At 46.4% G+C, this 13,523-nt stretch overlaps 2 protein-coding genes across 4 annotated transcripts in view; one reads left to right on the top strand and one right to left on the bottom strand.

The window, feature by feature from the left end:
- Positions 1-12,598, bottom strand: part of Zdhhc3 (zinc finger DHHC-type containing 3) — a 47,073-nt gene extending 34,475 nt beyond the window's left edge. For both annotated transcript variants that reach the window (XM_028767283.1, XM_028767284.1), the window contains exon 1: positions 12,469-12,598. The gene's annotated coding sequence lies outside the window, so the exon portion shown is untranslated. The remainder of the gene's footprint in view (positions 1-12,468) is intronic.
- A 111-nt stretch (positions 12,599-12,709) lies between these two features.
- Exosc7 (exosome component 7) overlaps positions 12,710-13,523 on the top strand; it is a 25,708-nt gene continuing 24,894 nt past the window's right edge. Inside the window, exon 1 of one of the 2 annotated variants that reach the window (XM_028767348.1) lies at positions 12,710-12,795. In XM_028767348.1, the coding sequence (XP_028623181.1) occupies positions 12,739-12,795 (57 nt within the window). In that variant the 5' untranslated portion in view covers positions 12,710-12,738. The remainder of the gene's footprint in view (positions 12,796-13,523) is intronic. The other variant, XM_028767349.1, reaches the window with a different exon arrangement.

The raw sequence follows: 13,523 nt of genomic DNA, 5'->3' as shown, positions 1-13,523 counted from the left end.
TGATCATGAAGGTTGTCGTTTTCATAAATGGGAGACCACTAAAAATAAACGCCTAACGACACAAGTAGTTAACTTCATTCTGCCCTTCAGCAGCTGTTCACTCTCAGTTGTATATGTAGAAATGGTGACAAGGACACTCAATTTTTTTTGCACACTGTTTTACTAAGGTATAAGCTCTTCTACACAAGCAAAGTTTCCCAGGCAACTGGGACTTCTTTCTTCCCGCGTCCCAGCCTCCCTTTTTTTTTTTTTGGAGAGTAGGTTGGAGGATTGAGACACACTGTCTTGCTTTGTAGCCTTGGCTAGACAGAAACTCATAGAGATCCAATTAACTCTGGACAAAAAGCATGTACCATCATGCCTGACTAAGTGAGACTTGAGACTTGTTTCAAAGCAGAAACATCTGTCAATCATTTGGATGGTTAGATGGAAATGTCAAAATAAAATTTAAGAGAAAAGAAACAGAGAGATTGAGTGCATACAAGATGGGACTCCTGCTCCTGCCTCCGCACAATAACCACGCATTTCTTCCAGAACAATTTAGGGAACCCCGGGAACATCAACGCCTTGAATGCATCCTTAGGGTCTCACAGTCACCACCAACAACCTGTGCAGGCCATTATAATTCTAGCATCTCTTTTGGGTGGCTGTCTTCCTCTTCTGTAATTAACCACTGTCACTTCTGGGTCTACACAGTGCTCTGTGTACTTCTGCAAGATGGCAAGGCTAGTAAAGACCTTACTAGAGATCTCTGTAAAGGAAGGGTACTCGTTTGGGGTGTAAGGTTCCTTCAGGGAACATGTAGCCCAGTCTCCCACTTGGCACCAAACAGCTCTCAATACATGTGTTCATAGGTAAACAGTGAGCTTTGTAACCACGAGGCCTGGTTTCTTCTTTTCAGGTGAGAAAGCTTAGACCAAATAGGATCATGAAGTAGGTGGACTAATATTTACTTAAGAAACCAGAATGGTCTCTCTGGAACCAAGCAGTGTACAGAAGGAGCTATTTTCCAGCCCTTTGCTGGAACAAGAGCCTGCTGAAGTAGAAGATCAGGAAAGACCCACCTGGCAAAACACGAGGCCAGGGCCGTGCTGACAGTGGCTTTCCTGCCCATACCCAAGTCTCACAATTATCCCAAGAGTGCAAGCAAGGTTCCCTAACGCTTGGCCTTTTCAGAGTGATGGAAGCAGCTCTAATAAGACTCTCCCTTGAACAACAAACTGAACTGTGGCGGTCCTCCTCCTTCTGCCCCAGAGGGACCCGGGGCCGGTCTCAGCTACTTCATGAGTTCTCCCCCTCGTTATTGCTCTCCTCCTTGGCTCTACCCCCATCACCAGCTAGGAGAGAAAGAAGGATAGAGGGGAGAGAGATACACAGCTCTGAATCTAATTTCTTGTGTCTTTGAGCACAACTTCTAGCTGAATCCAACCTCCCTAACAACCAACAACCACTGACCCGCCTCTCCCAGGACCCAAGCATTTTTCTACCCTCCTAAAAATTCCCAGAGTTCCAAATGTCCCACAAGAAATTATCTGCAGCTGGCAAAACCACGCCTCTGCTAGTACACGAGCAGCCCCATACCCCTACACCTTAGGATTAAAATGAAAATATTAACATTTCTGTGTTTTTAAAGAAACCAAAATTCTCACTAAATGATCCAATGTGAAAAAAGGTGTCTATGTTCCCTTCAGACTTCCTCCAATGACAAAGGCAGATGAAGACCTTTCTTTCTTATTTGGACTAACCTTATAGCTCAACAGCAAGTCTGCCAAATCTACCTCCCCTCACTTGTCCTTGCTTCCAAGGAGCCTGGTAGAGCTAGATGTTTAAACTAGGGGAGGCCCAGGATTATCCCCTTCCAACATCGCTCCTAAGGCCAGCCATACCTTCAGAGGAGTTCTCCTCTAGGGTCCCCTCTAGCCCCTTTACCCTTCTCCCTGTCTGAAGTCTCTCTTTATTCAACTCAACTCAGCATCATCTTGAAGGAGCAGGCACTGTATGCAAAGAACTGTACAGCACCCCATCCCCGCCAACTCCCTTGGGATTCGAGGGCAGGAATTTGGGTACTGCCCTGCTTGGCTCCCCCTTCCCCCATCCCCCATCAGGGAAGACTGGGCTCATTTGTTTTCCTGTGCTGACTTACAAGCCCCATTTTGTTGAGCTCTGCAGCCTGGCTGCATGTGTTATGTGTTCAAATTCAAAGTTTTTGAGTGAAGGAAGGTGTTAACAAGTACTACTAACAAGTAGTGCCACATGGGGTAGCAGGATGAAAACAGCAACAAAGCAAAAATCACAAAACCACATGAACACAGAGCGAGGTGAGGGTAAGCACTCGTGAGGAGTGGAATGTGAGAAGTCTAGACAGAGGTGAGGAGGGCCTGGACACCTGGCAGGGAGGGCTGGGCATCTAGACTATGCACGCACAAGACTGTGTTGGGGTGGAGGGGGAGGAGTTGTGAGGGACCATGCAACCCTATGGCAAGGCCACCTTGGCTGCTGACAGGTAAGGCAGATGAGATGGCAAAGTCCAGAAGCCAAGAAGCCCAGGAGGACACTAAGGCAATGGGCTCTAGTCCTATTTTGGTGATACTAGGTTTTCTGTTCCTCTAAGTGGCTACCAGTTCTTCACTGAAAGACTGAGAAAAATGACCTTTTTTCTACTCTTAATAATTGCAACTATACTGTACTTTGGGGGTGTTTTATAGCATCAAAAGGAGCTCTCCCACCATGTGTTAGTAATCACTAGTTGAAACTAATAATTCTCACCTGATAGAAGACCACTCAAGGCCCAGTGAGGCACGGGAACAAAGCCTTTGGCAGGAAGACAGAGATGGGGGTTTGGAGGAAGGCAGTGGAGTGCTGGGGCTCCCCGTCTTTAATTATATGTGTATGAGTCTGTGTGTAGGTATGTGCATAGACATGCCCCAAGAGGCCAGAGGAGGGCATCAGATCTGGAATTGAAGTAACAGGAAACTCCTGAAATGGATGCTGGGAAACAAAGTTAGGAAATCTGGAAGAGTAGCAAACACTCTTCCCCCCCCCCTTCCCTTCTCCCTCTTGCTCCGGCCCCTCTCACTCTGGCCCAAAGGAGTCAGCCTTTACTTTATTTTATTATATGTAAGTACACTGTAGCTGTCTTCAGACGCTCCATAAGAGGGTATCAGATCTCATTACAGATGGTTGTGAGCCACCATGTAGTTGCTGGGATTTGAACTCATGACCTCCAGAAGAGCAGTCAGTGCTCTTAACCGCTGAGCCATCTCTCCAGCCTAGCAGCAAGCACTCCTAATGCTCCAAGCTTCTTGCAAGCTTGGATGGTATGATACATGCCAGAATCAACTTTGAGGTGTGTTTGTGTGTGTGTGGGTGGGGGGAGCGAGAGAGAGAAAGAGAGAGAAAGAGAGAGAGAGAGAGAGAGAGAGAGAGAGAGAGAGAGAGAGAGAAAGAGAGAGAGAGAGAGAGGCAGACAGACTGACTGACTGTAAGGAAATTAGGTGAAAATATCCTTAAAGGCTTACAAATCAAAGCTAAAATATTTGAAATTGGTGCTTAAGAAACTCAAACCAAACCGCCTTCCTCTGGTACAGATCCATGCATACAGCACAGGATTCACTGTCCCTGACGGCAAGCGTGCCCTTCTATCACAGGCAGGCAGGCAGGCAGGCAGGCAGGCAGAAGGCACTGTATGAAGTGGAGCCCAGAGCTCCTGGGCCGACTGTGGGCTGCTTTTTGAGGTGTGTTACTCATCTGTTCACAGATAGGAAGCTCCAGGGCTCAAAACAGCAATGTGAAGGCCTTCCCACTGGACCCACTACTCAGGCTTGGCTGGACTTATGGGCAGAGTCCAGCTACCGTGGTTATAGTCAATGATCACTTGCTGGATAAGGTCAAATCCCTATCAGTCTACTACTTGCCCTAAGAGAAGTCTGGTCGTAGTCCTCGCAATCAGAGGCATGGCCGTCACATAGACACACAAATCCTCAAAATACACTGTAAGTATGTATGTATGTATTCTCGATGTATTAATAAAAATCTAATATTTAAATAAAAAGAGCAAAGACCCACATGCTACTGTCTTCATCCCAGCCAGTACCCCTGGTCCTTTTCTACTTCGTCTGTTCTCCAAGGGCAAGATCCCCTCCTGAAGTCACCAGATACCTCAGACAGGTCTGATTCCGAATCCTCAGCATCCCTTTTAATCACTGTGTGAAGACTGTGTTTCTAAAACATTACACCCACTCTAGTTCTCCCACCCACAGTGCATTCCTTAACAGCATGAAAGTGGATCTGAGGCTGTGTAAAGTAACAGTAGCAAAAGACAATGAGCCCAGCTGGTTAAGCCAACTCACACCTTCCCCAGTTATTTTCCCTAGTCATAAAGACAAGGCTCATCTAAATATACACGGAACAACAGCTATCATGATTAAACCATTTAGGTCCCTACAAGTAGAAACTATACAGATAAATCTGTTGCATCCACTTACACACATCGGCAAGCTGCAGGAACTCCTAAGTGGGAGCTCTACTAGGTCAGTCCCAGCAAATCTAGCATCATGATGGATGCTGTAAGGAGAGGGCCTGGCTGCTTAAACTCATCCTAAACATTTAACTCCTGATTAAACTAGTCTCTTTCAGAGCTAAGTGACTCTCAGGCCTCACAGTCACTTCAAATGTCATCGCAAACAGCCTGGCATGTTTTCAAGACTTTCTTGAACCATACCTCGAGAATTAACATTAACCTCTGAAGTTAACGGGACGGGTTTTGGTACTGGACTCTTTTAGGCCACTTCAGAGTCAATCATCAAAAGCATTTGCTCATCAAGAACTGACTTCGTAGGTGCATGGCCCAGGTCCTAGGAGCTTTAAAGTTCAACAGGGGCTGAGGGAAGGGAAGCTGGAGAGGTGGCTCAGTGGTTAGGCATTTACTGCCCTTGCAGAGGAGCTGCAGTCAGTTCTCAGCACCCATATCAGGCACAAATACATACATATGCACAAACAAAAAAATGAATAAATAAAATCTGTTTAAAAATTAACCAGGCAAGCAGAAAATTCATTTATCTGAGCTACACTTAAATTTGTTTAACAATGACTATGAAATGTAAGCTCATTTTCTGATGAGACTCCAAAAATCCAGTAGTGAACAATGAATTACGATGTTTGAAACATTTCATTAAAATAACAGAATGCATCACTACTTTTCCACAAAGGTAAGGGTGTGGCCAGAGCCTGACAGAAAAAAAAAAAAATTAAACCGAAAAAAGTAAATGTCACATCTGAACCCCACACCTTGTTTGTATTAAAGTTCACCGAAACCCAGGAAATGGCAAGGCATGCTTCCTGTCCTGCTTCATACTGACCATCTGCCTCTTGATTCTGAGAAGGTCTGACTATACTTCTCTGGCTGACTTGAATGCACTCCGTGCAAAGACTGGCCTTGAACTCACAAGATCCACCTGCCTCTGCCTCAGCCTCTGAGTGTTAAAATTAAAGATGGCCACACCCTACCCTGCCACATGTTTCTTTCTAATGAACTGACCATTACATTTCCAATTTTTGGAAATGTTCAGCAAAGCACAGAAAGAAAGACATTTCTTTATACTCAGGTCAGTCTGGGCCTCAACATCTGCCTTCACCCAACAACAAAATGCAAAGCAGCAAAGCAAAATGAAAAACCAATAAAGGTTTCCTTCCTCCAGAAGCAATTTACAAGCCTTCTGAAACAAAGCCTCCTGGAAACCCACTGTGGGACTAGCTGTCCTCTTCCAGACTTGGGTCAGCCTGTTCAGAGCTCGGAGATGAAGCTCAAGCAGTCATGGTGTCTATGAGATGACCAGAGGGAAGGGTCACTAATTCTCCGAGACTGGCCAACAGTACCTGTTGCAATCTGCTGGACTGGCTGCTAGGGCCACTGCCCTGAAGTAACCCTTTGTAGGCAGTCTGTGATGCAGGAAGAAAAAATCTTCCTATTAACAACAATAATAAGTCACTGATCTAGTTATATAAGAATACCAGTGGGCGAGATAACTTCAGCCTGAAAAGCCCTTTGTAAACAAGTGTACAATCTCCCCTGACAATGAACTGTCTTCTGCCTCTCAGGGTACAGTCCAAAAGCCTTAACTCATGCTACATGGGAAGCTCAATGAAGGTCATCAGATCAGGCTAGGACTCTTCCTGATTGTTACTAAATACTTACTAACTGGCAGGCACCGCACTGCCTCATCCTCAAACCTGTTCCATCTTGTAGGCCCTAAGCTCCACTTTTCTCTTTCCTTGAGAGATGAGGAAACAGGACACAGAATTCTGGCTAAGTTCACATATCCAGGGAGCAGCGGAGACAGGATCCACTTCCAAAGCTGCCCTTTAACTGCTCACCCCAAGCAGTGACTAAAACAAAAAAAGGGGAAGGGACATCAATACTGTCACCAAGGCCCTAGGTTACTCACAGTTTGGCCATCTTGCTCTTACACGGTTATGAAGAACAGGCACTACTGAGTGGGCTAGTCCCATGTAGCAGTGTTCAAAGGCATGGTTCTGAACAAAAGCATTCCGGACTGATGCACAACCCTGGAGGAACACCGAGCTAACAGTTAGAGGACTGATCCTGTTCTAATGGAGGAGGTGGGAAGGCCATGACACTTAAGCCAGTAGTTAGCCTAAGACTGAATTCCTACAATCTGCTGGGAACTATTCCTGTGGGGCCAGTGTCTATACACAGCTTCTTCTAAGGAAGCCTACTCATGTTAGGCAAAGCCCAACTAAGCAGAGGCTCCCACCTGAGGGTGCTGAGGAAGGCACCTGGCCTCAAACTGTGCCATGTATAGATATGAAGCTACTGTGACATCACCCAAGTAAAGGCCTGGCTTTTGTAAGGACTAAAAGCAGTAGCTAGCAAGAGTCAAAAAGAATAATTTTTCAACTGCACTAGTCTTCAAGAGGAGAGTTTGGCTCTCAAGACCCCACTGTTCCCTGCAGCCAGTGTTGACTACTTTGTGGGTCCTTCTTTCTCGCACCCTTCTCCACACTTCTTCCACCCTTCCAGCCCCTCAACACTAGATAGGAGAGAAATAAAGATAGAAAGGAGTGGGGACAGCGACATTATCTATCCTTAGACTACCTGCTACTGATTAAGAGTTCCTGGGGGCAAGCTTCAGCCTCACCATCAAGATGTCTAATTTCTTTTTCTTTCATTGCACACAACTACTTAACAAAACTTAACAAACCTGAACCAACAATGACCACCAAAAAAAACCCAAAAAAACAAACAAACAAAGAAAAAACAGCAATCAACCAACAAACCCCCACCCAAACCATCCCCCTAACATTTGTATACCCTCTGAAAAGTCCCAACATCATACAATCCTAGAAAATATCTTCGGCTGGCAAAACCATATGCCTGGTAGAGCACGAGGCAAATCACAGTCAGCTGCTGTGAACAATCTTAAGCAGGTCCATATTCCAAACCTGGGATTAAAATGAATACATATTTTTGTGTTTTTTTAAAGAAACCAAAATTCCAAAATTGTCACTATAGTTCCCTTTATGCCAGACATAAGACAAGAACATCTAGGCTGGTTTCAAACTCCTGCAATTCTCCTGCCTCAGCCTCCCCAGTGCTTGGATTACAAAAAAAAAAAAGAGCGGCAAAGATGAAGCTAACTGCCAAGGCCCTTGCAAGGTTTAGATCCTGAAATCCTCTGTTGTCAGAGCCAAATTCATATATATATTTTCTCATTCTCTCTCTCTCTCTCTCTCTCTCTCTCTCTCTCTCCCCCCTCTCTCCCTCTCCCTCTCTCCCCTTCCTTTTGTAACTACAAGCTTAACTCCCCTTCCATCCTTCAGTAATAGTCAAAAGAAATCCACTAGCAATTGTCTCAGATTTTCTCAAGCATTTTTAGTTTTTACAAGTATAAACAGCATTATCGAAGTACATAAAATAGGGTTTGAGGTGTAGCTCAGTTGCTAGTGTTTGTTCAGCACTCACAGAGCCCTGGGTTCAATCCCCAGCGCCTATAACCCATGTGTGGTGGCACAGGGCTGTAATCCCAGCCTCTGAGAGATATAGGCAGCAGGTTCAGAAGGTCAAGATCATCCTAGGCTACTTAGTGAGTTCCAGGACAGCCTGGGCTACATGAGACTGACTCACACAGGTTAATAAACAACCAAAAACCCATCAAATATTACAAAATAATAAATGTAAGAAGTCTTTAAAAAAACAAAGTTAGGCTGGATGCAGTGATGCACTCCTTAAACCTCAGCACCCAGTAGGCAGAAGCAGGTGATCTCTGGGAGTTTGAGGCCAGCCTGGTCCATAGTTCTAGGATAGCCAGGGCTACATAGAGACCCTGGCTCAAAAAACAAACACTCCAAGTTAAACTGCATTTTAAGCCATTTTTAAAGTATATATGTATGCATTTTTGAGATAGAGTCTCACTCCTGCCTGACCTCTGTGTGTGTGTGAGAAAGAGAGAGTTTGTGTGTGCGTGTGTATATGTATGGACTTACCATGTATGATACATGTAAAGGTCAGAGGACAACTTGTGGGAGTCGTTTTTTTCCTGCCATGTGAGTTCTGGAGGTCAAACTCAAGTTGTCAGACCTGGTTGGCTCTTTTACCCACTGAGCTATCTAGACAATATTTAAATCTTTGTACGTCCAGGATTAGTACGAGTTCTATAAATTAGCAAGAAAGTAGTGGGGATGCAGTGGGGCTGACAGGTTCTAGACACAAAGCAAGGGGGCAGCCAAGCCCAGGGCCAGTGCCCGCAGCCGGCAGTCTGTACACCGTAGAGCCTTAGCTTCCTAACCGACCCGTCTTTCTGGATTCTCCGCTACTGACTTGGTCTGGAAATAAGACTTTATGTGCCAAGGTTAAGACTGTGGCTAGAGGTACTGAACTCTCTTTGTTAAGGTGAGAGACTAAACTCACCCAAGGTATTCCCACACCCCTGACCCTGAATGGGAGACAATCAATGTCCTTAGTTATCGAAGAAAACACAAAGACTTCAATAGTGTCAAGTGTTTGTGCATCCTGAAGGCCACAGGCCCCAGGAGACCACAAAGCTAATGGCTTGCTAACTTTCCTGCACTGCTGGGATGATGAAAGCACCAACATCTGCCTCTAGTTCCCTCACCTTGCATCTGACCGTCCGTCCGTCGGGAGGAACTTGGCTAAGTGATTCAGGAAATCTCCCAAGAGGAAAGCAAACGATTTTCAAAAGTGTAACTAGAGGCCGCATGGTGTCAACCTCCTTTCCCTTCTAGGTCAATACTGAAATTTTATCCCCAGTTTAGACCTCAGTCTTTGAGCACAGCTCTTAGGGTGGTGTATTGTATACCTAGAAATTGGGATGTGTGACCCATTTTCTCACACAGGACCTCATGTAATAGGACAGCCTCTTAACATAAAAACATGGAGGAGCCTTCCTCTAATGGGAAATAAGTGTGGCTCATGTATTGCTACCAATTTTTCCATCGCTATAGTCCCAAACCACAAGATCTAAGACAAGACATGCAGACCCATGGTTAGATTATAAAAGGCTGTTTATATCTAGTATTGATAAATAAGGCCCAGGCAGGACAAAGGCAAAGAATGCAAAGGAAACAGATCCTTAGGAAGCCTCCCCTTTCAGAGTTTCTAAGGGCTCACAGCACTGCCCCAGGCTCTTCTGCTAAACAGCTTTTACAGCTCTAATGAACCCGAGTGGGTGGGACATATTTACTTCTGCTTTACATGTTATTGCTGTTAGCAGCAGCTCTTTTCCCTCTTGTGCTTGGTGCTTAACCTGCACAATTAGCGCCTTATTACAGCCCTAATTACCAAGCAGCTCAATTGAATACTTCATTTTACTATCTGGTTCATGTACTAGCTCAAGGGCCTCGACTCCTCAGCTATAGTAAATCCTAAACTTCTTTTAAGCAAATGCCCAATTCTTCATGTTTTTCGGTCCATGCGAACTTCAGGTATTCAAAGGCATTAGGAAACTTCCTGAGTGTTCGGCCAGAGAGCTGCCGAGTGGCACGCACATCATACATTCAACTCTTCCCTTCATTCCCGATACACCAGAGTCTGCTCTGGAGGGCTCTCAGCTATTTGGAGTTTAGCTTTATTTTGTACATAACTTTTCCCTTTATCTGATAAAGTGAACTAAACAGGGACAGGACTTAATCACATTCTATGTTCTTCTAGAAAGAGGATTCAAGAGAAGTGAATTCATGCTAGAACATCCATCCTTGCTTTTAAAACTAAATCTGTGACCTAGGAATGGAACTCAATGACAGAATGTTTTCCCAGGACTCATGAGCCTCCGGCACCACCTTCAGAAATTGAGCAGTATTTTATAGGATAGTTACCAGCCCCGTATCATGGGCATTCTGCTTTAGGTCCCCTGGTAGATGACGCAGAGCTTGTGAGAAGCTATAGAAGGTGACGTTTGGGAGCCACAAAGCCTCCACTCAAATCCCGCCTCTGCTACATATTAGTCATGTGCTCTGTGACTTTGCTCAGACACTTATGCCTTCTGTGCCTCTGTTTCCAAAACTGTAGAATTGCCCTCATTAAGGCTATTTTGAGAACTGAATCTTTGTAAAGTTCTTGGCGTACAATAAGCACCACACAGTGTCATAGAAAGTTAATAGAGCACAAGGTTATTATAAAAGACACAGCAACAAAAACGACATGAAACAAAAACAAACAAACAAACAAAAAACCCCAATGGAAGAGGAAAAGCAAACTGGTATGACACAGTATAATGTGCCATCCCTGGTGGTTTCTTTTTCCTGGTTCTAATATGTTCTTTGAATTGCTTCAATAAATAAGAACTATGAGTTACAAGGTTTAAGGACATCTAATGCACTCAATGAATATGAAAATGCTCTGGCAGCACATAGGAAACATAACTAGCGAGGGCAGCAGAGTTCCAGAAGAGAATATGAACTCCACTGTTCATGTTTCTTGAGGTCTTCTGAACCTAATACCAGGTATTACTCAGAAAATTAGTCACTAGATAGATAACGCTGACTTTCTTTTCTGACTTTCCAATCTTCACCACCATCTCCCCACCCCACTATATACTATTAAAATGGGATCTTTTCCAGTAATCTCTAGCAGATACCCTAATAGCAGGAGTTCTTTGCTATTTCACCAGTTCCTCACACAGAATCTAGTTGTCCAACCAAACAGGTCTAGGTACTATTTCAAGGCTGATATCTGTTCCTCCACAAAAGGAAAAAACCCTCTGGCTCCACCTTTCCCAGTTACCCTAGAGGGCAAAGTCCAACCCTACAGGAAGCCTTCTAGGAGCACCTGTAGTATTATGTATGGACACAGGAAATTCATGTCTAGTCTATCAAGAAAAGACTATCATTTGAGAGGTCAGCAGTTAACAGTTAGTATCTAGGAATATAGTCAGGCACTTCCTGTTACTTGCAATCTCAGTATAGTCAGCAATCCACTATGACAACTCTAATCACCATGCTCTGTGGCTATGCTTACAAGAGCCTTCCTTTTTACCCTGGAAAACTATGGTCAGAAGTTCTACTTACTTGTTTAATTGGCTGTGGAGCCGTAAGAGAAGAAAAGTCTCCCCCTCCCCCACCCCTGGGGAGAGGGGAGTGTCTGAGACAGAATCTCACTATGTAACTTGGGCTGTCCTTGAACTCACTATGTACAGCAGGCTGACCTCGAACTCAGAGATCTGCCTACACACAAACGCTGGGATTAAAGGTGTAGGGTGGACAGCATACTTTATTTCTTGATGATTTAGCTGAAGGGTTACTTTTGTCAAAAATAGAACATCGGGTAAGTTAAGTCTCTACCAACTCTCCCCCCCCCCCTTTGCCCCGGGGCCGGTTTAAAATTTGGTTCATATCCTCTCTCTTCCTTCACTATGACCCCAGCTTCACCTTGCAGGCATCCTTTCTGGATAACCTAAGTCCCATATCCTCTCAGGGTCGGTTTTCTTTCATGCAGCTGTCCATCTTCCCCGGCGATCCCTTCCATCCAGGCATCCCGAAGAGCAAGACACTCTCCCTACTCTCTTTGGGACAGTACTCCAGCAACCGCACCGGGCAAGGGTAACTTGCAAAGCTCTGGGTCATTATTTGATGATGGGCAGCAGGGGAGGGAAGGATAAGGGAAGACACGACAGAGAAAGATGGATCCCTGGAGTGGAAGGAGGGGTGATCAAATTGAGAACACTGGCGCCTCACTCCTGGTGCAGACCCTTCCCGACCAGTGACCTAACGAGGGATCCGTGGTCTCTTCTCTTCTGCCATCCTAGGGACCACCTAGAAGGGGGTTGAGGAGATGGTCCCTTATGGGCAGCACAACTTCCGCCTTCCTGAGGTGTCTCACGTGCGCGCGCTCGGCTACTTCGACTCCGGCCCGAGCGCTCGGGTTGCGCGCTTCTCATCGAGTCCCGGCTGGGGCCCCGCGCCTCCCTCCTTCTAGGGCTTCCCCACCGCACTGACCGTCAATCTGGAGGCAGCTCGCAGTCCCGCGCCGCCTGCTGCTGCCCCGGGGCCCAGCCTCCAGCGTCCGCGATGGCTCGGGCACCGGGCGCCACGGCTTGCCGGACTCGGCCTCACACGGGGCGGTGCGAAGGAGAGGCCCATGGAGCTCCAGGCGGTGGCGGCAGCCGCGGCTGCGGGAGCGGCCACCGCGCGGGCTGATGACGCGCAGGCGCGGTGGGGAGAGGCGCGCGCTGATGACGCGCCAGTGCGCGCAGTGAGCTGAGCAGCATGGCGTCGGTGGCGCTAAGCGAGGCCGAGAAGGTCTACATCGTTCATGGAGTGCAGGTAGCGGCGTCGGCCGTGGGTGCATGCCATGTTGTGCAGGGAGGAAGTGCGGGGCGGCCACGTGGTCAGGAAGGACGGACGGAGACTTAGTGCTGCAGCGAGCGTGCGTCCAGTACGCCTAGATCTCCACAACTCTCGGGATGGAGGAGATTCCTAGCTCATCAGGGAACGGCGGGCGGCTCCTGAGGCTGCAGTTTAATGAAGAAATGTCCTTGTGGCCTCTGCACGCGCTGAGAGTGCTGTGCCAGAGATCCTGTAATCAGAATCGTGGCACGTGGATGAACTCTGACTTTGCACATAGAGGCCGTGAATCCGGGGAGGGAAAGGACTTCAAAACATATACTGACAGCATACACCACACACCACACACACCCTAAAAAGAGGAAAGAAGGAAATGCGGCTCAGTAGTAGAGCGCTTGCTTAGCATGCGCAAGGCCTTGGTGGCTGGCACCTGTAATCCCGGCATTTGGGAAGTGGAGACAAGAGAATCAGGAGTTTAAGGCCAGACTGAGCTATAAAGACCTAGTCTCAAAAAAAAAAAATCACCCTCACACAATATTGCTTACAAATAGAGAAGAATGGGGAGTGTTTTTCTTTCGGCGGTGCTGGAGATTAAACCTTGTGCATGCTAGGCAGGCATTCTATCACGGAGCCGCATTCCCAGCCCTTCTCTTTTGTTTGGTGTGTGTGTGTGTGTGTGTGTGTGTGTGTGTGTGTGTGTGTGTGTG

This window comes from Grammomys surdaster, unplaced genomic scaffold (assembly GCF_004785775.1).
Source record: "Grammomys surdaster isolate TR1022 unplaced genomic scaffold, NIH_TR_1.0 172, whole genome shotgun sequence".
Lineage (NCBI taxonomy): Eukaryota > Metazoa > Chordata > Mammalia > Rodentia > Muridae > Grammomys > Grammomys surdaster.
Note: the sequence above shows the minus strand (reverse complement) of the source record. Positions and strands in the feature narration are given on the sequence as shown.